This window comes from Bombus fervidus, chromosome 2, assembly GCF_041682495.2.
Source record: "Bombus fervidus isolate BK054 chromosome 2, iyBomFerv1, whole genome shotgun sequence".
Classification (NCBI taxonomy): Eukaryota; Metazoa; Arthropoda; class Insecta; order Hymenoptera; family Apidae; genus Bombus; species Bombus fervidus.
The window spans coordinates 4,191,093-4,199,911 of NC_091518.1; the positions used below are offsets into that span (position 1 = coordinate 4,191,093).

General features: G+C 33.0%; 1 protein-coding gene across 1 annotated transcript; it reads right to left on the reverse strand.

Annotated features, from left to right (window-relative positions):
• On the reverse strand, nucleotides 1–7,949 carry Rchy1 (Ring finger and CHY zinc finger domain containing 1). The gene is made up of 5 exons (XM_072022735.1): nucleotides 7,082–7,949; nucleotides 2,420–2,737; nucleotides 1,732–2,010; nucleotides 1,533–1,623; nucleotides 1–1,442 (listed from the first exon to the last, which is right to left on the reverse strand). Exons 1-5 carry the CDS (start codon nucleotides 7,205–7,207, stop codon nucleotides 1,420–1,422), a joined length of 837 nt encoding a protein of 278 aa, XP_071878836.1. The 5' UTR covers nucleotides 7,208–7,949; the 3' UTR covers nucleotides 1–1,419.
• Nucleotides 7,950–8,819: the final 870 nt, after the last annotated feature.

Here is an 8,819-nt window from a genome sequence, read left to right on the forward strand (position 1 = left end):
CGTAAATATTGTTCTAGCAAGCAATCTGAATCATCAACTAATTGTACAGAACCAGTTAGACGTGTTAGTCCTGTTTAAAATTTCTAATCAATCTTATGCATGTTTCCTTGGAAGAAAATAAATCAAAAGCGTTAATCTTCTTTATTACGATAAATATATAATATCTACTTCCACTATTGCGTATAAATTATGCTAAATGTCAATTATTGATAAAGTTGACAAATCTGTAATATAGTGTATCGAATTAAATTAAAATTGAAATGTTTCCGTTACCAAAAAAAATGCGCAGTTGCAAACGCGTGCACTAAAAGATGCCTAAGCATACGTACAACATTACGAAGTATATATCCACGAGTTGTTTTTAGTTCACAATAACATGATGGTAATGCCCGATAAAATTCGATAGATGAATGTCGAAGCCTGAAATTACACAGATCGAATCTCACAGTTTCGAAAGGCTTACGATACGAATATTATTTCGTAAAGTTTCAAAGAATTATCGTGTCAGGTATTAGCTTACGTCACCCAACTATCTGAGATTCCCCCGCGCATTCTTTTTTATTTTACATATAGGACGATCGTATCAAGAAGTGACTCAAGTAATCTTTGACTAGATGGCGATCTTTTCGGAAATTGCGCGTACGATAATTCATTAAGGAATAAAATGTGTCTTATTAATAATAATCTCATCGATTTCTATCTCTACATATAGCTGCGTAATATAACATCAGGGAACTATGTGTAATAGATAATATAGAGGAACTCTTAGCTGTCGATTATAACAATAGCTAAAAGAGAGGGGGATTTTTTTCTTTCTTTGACTAGTACTACCGGTATATGTTGATTGATTTTAGCATTTACGAAAAGATTGCATCGAAAGAAAGTCACACATCATGAAATGTTTATAAAGATCTATTTGAAAACAGCGCGAGAAGAATTTTAGGAAATGGGTGACACTGTGCATACCGCGCCACCAATTAGTAACAAAATATAAATTGCCGAGAATGTGTCATACTGTTTCATTTAGGATCGCTATGGTTACGAAAAAATTGTATCTTTGTGAAAAAGGAATTTACTATTCTTTTCAAACGGTTCGAATTTACGATTCAAACTGCGATTATTCCATAATTTTCGGTCTTCCATGATTGTAGATATAAGCATTGATCATTATACATATCATACATTCAGCCTCCTAATAAAATAACGTCTATAAAAAGTCTGAAAACAATCAACAAAGATGTATAAATTCACTAAAAACAAGTAGAGGTATAATGCCAAAGAGGCCATTTCCTAATGTCTTTTTGTTAGAAACGCTTAAAAGCGACACTTTCTCGGGAACGTTTCGCATCTTTTTCTCATTTTAATACTAAAAGTTCTAGCGTTGTAAATTCTCTTCATCGCCAACGTCATTGATATTATTTAGTCCAATGTATCTGGATCTGCTAAAAAGTTTGAAACACATAGAGATTTATTTGCAAAAATAGAAATTATTAGAGAAAGAACAAAAATAAAATTGATTAAATAATATTTACCTGGAGAAGGGGATCCTTTGACTCTGCAAGTGTTATAACTTCCACAATTCAAACATTTCAAACCTACAATATGGAATTTTACTGTTGATTCCTGGAAGATTAAACAATTTGTTCATTGATCCCATCCAATTTATCATTGTTTCTTGATTAAGTAAAGCACAGTATAGTTCAAATGTCTAAGATAAGATTCTATTTTTACCTCGTGACAGTCTTTGCACAGAATATCAACCTTGTAATCCTTGTACTCTTCTGGCATTGGTGTTGATGATACTTCCATATCCAAAAATTTCCATAGATCAGTCATATCTAGAAGAGACACTTGGCAAATTGGACATGCATAATGTCCTGAGTGTAACAACTCCTCAAAACACGTACGATGAAGCAAATGACCACAATTTGGAATGTGACAAGGTATACGACTTGTGTGAATATCCTCCAAGCAGACTGGACAATTTGCATGAGAAACATTTTCTACACACTGAAAATAATAAACAAGCAATTATCTTACAGAATCAACTATATCCAATAATATAATTATGTTATATCAACAAGCTACGCTCAATTAAAATTGCAATTCAATAATGAAAGTTAAATAAAAACATTCTTAAGAATATAATTCTATTAAAGTAAGCTTACTTAAGCACACACTGACAGAGTAAATATAAAAGTTTATATATAAATTGGCTATTAAAATTGTTTCTTCTTCTTTAGCGTTATTTATATCTTCATACTCAAAGCTGAAACTTCTTTCAATTTATTATTTCAATGTATTACATATACTAAATGCATGAGCAATTTTTTTTAGCTTAGGCAAGCAACTATACGCTACATAAGCTACAGAACATTTTCGTTAACATTTAACCAAAATTTAATAGTGCATTACATACCGTGTGTCCGTTCTGTAACTGAACCGGTAAACACATGTTGCACTTGGCACAGTGGAAAAATCGGTCCCGACCGCCGACCCTACATATCCCGCAACCGTCACAGTGATACTGATTCTTGTCTTCGTCATCGAACAAATTGCACTCGAGACACGTATATTTGCCGAAGCGACAGTGACAATTTTTGCAAGTGGCTTGTACAGGCTGACGAGTGTCACATAGAACACATATAAGTTCCGTGACTTCTTTTCTGTTTACCACGTGGGTCTCCTCCTTGTCGTGACAAAATCGACATATGTATACTTTGTTACAACATGGTGTCTAGAAAAAAAAGAAAAGATAGAAAATATAGTAAACTATCAGCTTTAAAAATAACGTATCTTTTTGAGACATAAGAATATATTTTGATCATGTATATTTTTACTCTGTCGTTCTTCCAAATGGATGTTATGTTTCAATACATAGGGTGTCTCAGCAATTGTGATACAATCGTCAATAGGGTAATTCTGCGCAAAAGAAACGAGTCGAAAATGTAGAATAAAATTTTTCTATAAAATGCTGTTTTTGAAAAAAATAAATTTGAAAATTTTTTTTTACATTTTTGACTTACTTTTACACATAGATTACTTTCCTGCTGATTGTTTGCTCATACCTAGTCGGTAATTAGCCAAGTTCAAATGTGCTTGACAAATTTTCAAATTTGATTTTCTCGAAAACGAAGCATTATATGAACAAATTTTATTCAATATTTTCGACTTGTTTTTTCACGTAGAATCATCCTGTTGTCGATTGTACCACAACTGCTGGGGCAATTTGTATATTATTGAAATATAGATAATTACTAAATATTTTGTTTTAGTATTTAATATATTCTTACTGCCTTTTATATATTTCATGTTTTGTATGTATAAAGTATTTAAAAAAAAAAAAAAAAAGATACTAAAGAGGTAGAAACGTGAGGTGAGAAGTATAACAGGATTAAATTCAAATTTTTCGTTAAAACGCTATAAAAATGTGGCTTCGACAATCCTTGAGCACTTCAGAAAACGAAGGCCTTAGATAATAATCCAATTAGCCCCCATATGAATCCGTCCTTGATCCCTAACCCTTTCGATGCAGCCAGGCGCTTATAAGCGTTCGGCAAATCCGTTCGACAGCGTACATACAGCATACGGTGAAACAGATCAGCGTGCGGAGGATATGGTAACATATGTAATATGTACCAGTATAGAACTCATTCTGCACGTGGTGTCTACGTTCAGCGACATCGCAAGAATCAATTATATGAATCAGTTAGAGGAACGTTTAAAATTGTCGACAATCCTTTTATTATCAAAAAGACTGAAATGATTCATTTCTCAAACTTTTCCATGTAACAATGGTTCGTTAAGCCTTGAATTAACCTAACTTTTAGTCTTGGTATATTCTTCGAATTAATTTCTTGTCTTGTTTATTTGTTATTAAAAACTTTCTTCTGTTTAAAGAAAAGGTAAGAAGGAAAATAAATTGTTAAATATATAATTTCTTATTTAAATTTGATGACTGTGTTTTTTCTTAAAATATTAAGTTTTTTTTATCTGTTGAAATAAGAATGAAATTGGGACATGAGGATTTGATGATTATAGTAGGATTAAGTTTATCATTATAACGATCGCCGCAAGTGTGGTATGTAATATATAATCGACTTCGATTGTGATTATTCAGTTTCTATTAGATGGCGCACATGGTAGTCGTTCAAATCCTCCATGTGCTATTGAAACACGTGTTATAGATATTTCAATATACCTCTGCAAAAATTATATATTTCACTACTGAATTCTTATTTTCCATAAAAAAAGAAATTGCAAAAAGTATTCTTTTTTATCGATAAATAGTTTGTTAGTACAATTTTGTCCAATGCTTCTAGTTCGAAAATATCTTACAATAGGATCATGAAATATAAATAATGAAGATCCTATACTCGGTATAATATTTTAATAAACAAACTAATCTTCAAATTTAATTGAATTTTTACTATTACCTTTATTATTAATTACAAAAAAATATTAAAAAAGAAACTACTGACTAAAATACCGTACACTTCTCCAAGTGCAATGTGCACAACATTTTCTCGGTAGAAGGCCTATCTGGATTATTCACGGTGCTACTCTCTTGGGCAATATTTGAGCAACAAAAATTTCAGTGCCTTATCTCTATGCGTTCAGGTAAATAAGGTGAACGTAAACAGAAAATGAAATCGAGAGCTCAGTGCGTATTTCGCAAGAGGATAACAAGATCAAATAAAAATTCAAATTGTAGAAATTTCGAAAAAGAAAATATTTATAATTACAGTTTCTTTTTCTTCGAGACGACGCAAAAGCGCTGGTCGTTCGTAGCAGCAGCACACGACATTTGGTTTATCGCGGCAATTGGTAAGCAGTACTATGAAAGAGGGCGTCTCGTTACACAACACATGGCTGAACTTCATCGATTTGTTTGCTGCGTACACACACGCACATATGGGACGCACGTTCGTGTTTACACACAGCGAATAGAAAAAGCGTGTACGAGCGATTTCGGTATCAGTCGTTAATTGTAAGACCGCTACCCGTGTCGTTTATTTTAGAAACAAGTTTATACTATCGATTACCCGAGCAAGTTCAAGGGTAGTCACAAAGGTATATCGAATCTTTCTGATTTTCAACTTTTTTGTATTTCTTCCTTCTTTTCAGTGTGCATTTTGATGGGAAATTTAAATAGACCGCTTTATGGATGCTTTTCGAATTTTATTTATCGTGTTAGGTGGCGCTTGAAGCGCTTCTAGAATTGTAAGTTCGGTTTATTAGTCAAGTGAAGATTCGTTGAAAAAACCGGTTATAAATCGATAAATTGTCAACTGTTTATTTACCATGAAGGATTCTTAAAACAATCAGACAGTTTAATTTATCGTTCAAGTGATTTCGAGCATGCGATGCGACAATGTATTTACAATCTGATGCGATAATGCATAAACGACCAAGTAACGAATAAATCATTATAGATACAGTGACGGATAAAAAAAAGATTTTGCACTGAACATTTAACACATTGATAACAATCAGCTATTCTGTGATATATTATATTTATCCGTTGCTTTTATTAAGTATGAATCCATTTTGTAAAATTATGGTGTCTTATATTTCTTATTTTTTATAAACTTTCTTTTGACCATCACTGTAAGTAACTTAAGCCTGATTTCCACTGAAGCAACAAGGAGGAGCTTCTTGTCGCCTCTTGTTGCTGCACATTCCAAAACATTTTCAACAAATAGCAACTTATAAAAACATTTCACCCATAGTGACGACTTTTTCAAGAAATATAGAACAATAACAAAAAGCTGCACAATGCAGCTTCAGTGAAGATCCAACTTTCTACTATTCACCACATAAAAAATGCAACAAATTTGTCTTGAGAAAAATCTCAAATCCGCCCCTCTCTTTGAATAACTCAAAATATCTACCGTAGAGGGCGCTGTTATGCGAATTAATATATGTAATTAACTGTCAGCGGGTGATGTACGTTATTTGCGATCACTTGAAGAGATCAATTAATGATATACATAAGAAGAAAACTCTATTAGCGCTTCTTACATTGTTATTAAAGTCGTTGAGAATCAAATTGTAAATTTCAATAAATATGTATGAACTTTTAGATAATATATTCGTGAGGAAGAATAAAATCGGGAGTGAAGTAGATAAAGTCATCGTATACCGTGACGAAGTTCGAAAAATGCTTGACACGAGAAGCCGTAGAGACACGCCGGAAGGATTAAAAATCCGAGAAGAACATGTTACCTCGCAACTGAATCGCGCAAACTGATCACTGAACATCTGCGTGATCGAAACTGAAAACAGAGCGCCTCGCATATGCACTTATACATATGTATAGTAGGTTCTGCTAGAAGAGTAGCACAGTAAACTGTCGCCAATTTTGAAATATCAGGAAAATTAGCTTTGGAAGTGAAGCATTTACTAGAATGGGAGTGTCATAATTACTATTTAACCAACACAATGTCGCAATTCAAAGTACATACATAGATCTTAATCTCTGTCTTAATAATAAGCAATACACTTTAACAATACTTTATTGGAGACTCTTGAAAGATAAGAAATATTACACTAATTGTAAGAAAAAAGAAAATTCTTTCTTTGTTAAATGATTTAGTAACTACAAATGTTTTATAAGTTTCTAGGAAACTTACCTAAACTGTATACAGTAGCTATTAAAAAGTATTTGCGGGTAATAATTGTATTTATTATAGCATTTACATGTCAATTAATTACGTCCAAATATATTAAACTTTCTTATATTTAGCAATACTTTCATATTACTACAAAGATTTAAAATTATGAAAATGAAATGTAGAATTTGATGAAAGAGACGTTGGAAAACATGAATACTTGTAGTCACTCTATATTATAAAATTTAGAGGGTGAATCTACATTTAAATTTCACTTTAATTACATTCAGTAAAATATGAGTTTACATAAGCTAGATTCATCAAGTAATTAATGATCATTTACTCGAAACTTTCTATTTCACACTTGCTAAAAGACAGATTTTTATTAACCATATTACTGTTCTAGCAAACATGAGAAAATATACATGGAATGAAGCTGAAAGGGAAACAATTGACCAAAGACTCACCACAAATTTGGCCTTTCGCTTGTAGTGCTCGCAGCCGTAATCATCACCAGCAGTTGCCTCCAAGGGTTTCTCCTTCGACGTCGACGCATGTTCGGCCACGGCGCGCGCTTCGTCGTTATTCTCCATATCTCACGATGATCCTAAGTTCCTACCTCTTTCTCCTCCGCCGTCTCCTTCTTCTCATCGACTCGCACGTCCTTTCCAGATTTTCTTGCGGCGTGTCCGATTAACACCCGCCTCGGCCACAGTTTGTTTGTTTAATTAACACGCTGGCGGCGATTCAAAAACGACGAAGGAAAAAAAGAGGAAACACCGACGTCGAACGTTCGGATCACGCGGCGAAATAAAGCAAAACGCAGGGGCTGTTTATCCCGTGTTAACAGGAGGAATAGAACCGTCAACCAGAGGCGACGGGAAACGTATCGAGCCTCGTGTGTCCGATCGACAGAAGAAAACTCATCCGTGCCATCGTCGATATATCGAACACAATACTCTGCGTCGTGGAACAAAGTTTCGAAAAAGGAGATTTTTCCACGATCTTGTTCCAAAGATCGTGAGATTTTCGTTCCACGTTTGAATTATATTACGCGAGAACGTTCGTTTACCTTTTACGGAACGACGTATGAAGAAACGGCCATAATTTCTCGGCACCTTCGGAGAAAAACGGCTCGACACTCGCCACTTCTGACACTACTCCACTTCGTTGTACTATCACCACGGTGTAATGATTACAACGGCAGACGACGTTCGGAAAAAAGGATGCAAAACTATGGCCGGAAGTTGTGACGACTCGGCGAAGTACTACGTCGCATTCATACGTACACATCCGGCCCGCGAAGATTTAAATATGCTTCGAGCTTATTCCATTACGTGATCGCTAGGCTGTGTTTGTTTATGCATTTTGAGAAAATTTTAACCGTTGACCGCCACGTCAACTTTATATACAATGGCTAAAAAAATATTTGTCCATATAATTTTTATCATATTATTCATATAATATTATGATATATCATATCATATTATTTTTTAATGAAGTTTTATCAGATCTTAAATTTCATTTTCGTAGTACTACATTTTTATGATCATGTGAAAATGCTATAAAATATACTTGGACTTAAGGAATTAAATATTATATAAATATTATAATACATACAGTGGTATACAAATAATTCTTTATTCTTTCTTATTTTAATCATTCTAGAAGTGCAATTGGTATTGATATTGATATCTAAAATGGATCACCGAGTACTATCGTAGCAGTCAACGCGTTAGGAATGCAAAAATCTATAGAATGCATATAGTACTATAGTACATAAAAATATGTGAACTAAAGTTATTATATTATTTAGTAGATGAAACAAATTTCTATTTAAGTTTCATTTCTCTAGTTGCGTATTCATGTAATTTATATTATTAAAAAAGTGTAATCATTTGTTCTTTATGCGGCTTTATTATCTTTTTTGCAATGCTATTATAAAAAATAATTTTGTTCGATCATTGTTTATTATGCGAATAAATTTCACTCTGAATGAATCAATCGGATATTCTCTTTTTATTGTATAATATCATATAATATGTAACATACAATAAATTGTCATTATTATAAGGAATGTAACATTTTATAGCCATTATTAATCAATTAAACATAATGTAATATATGTTTATTTGCAAATAAACTTAACAACTTTTCCGTGCAATTTAATTAGAATAAGCGGGGGATATAGAAACTTTGAGTCCA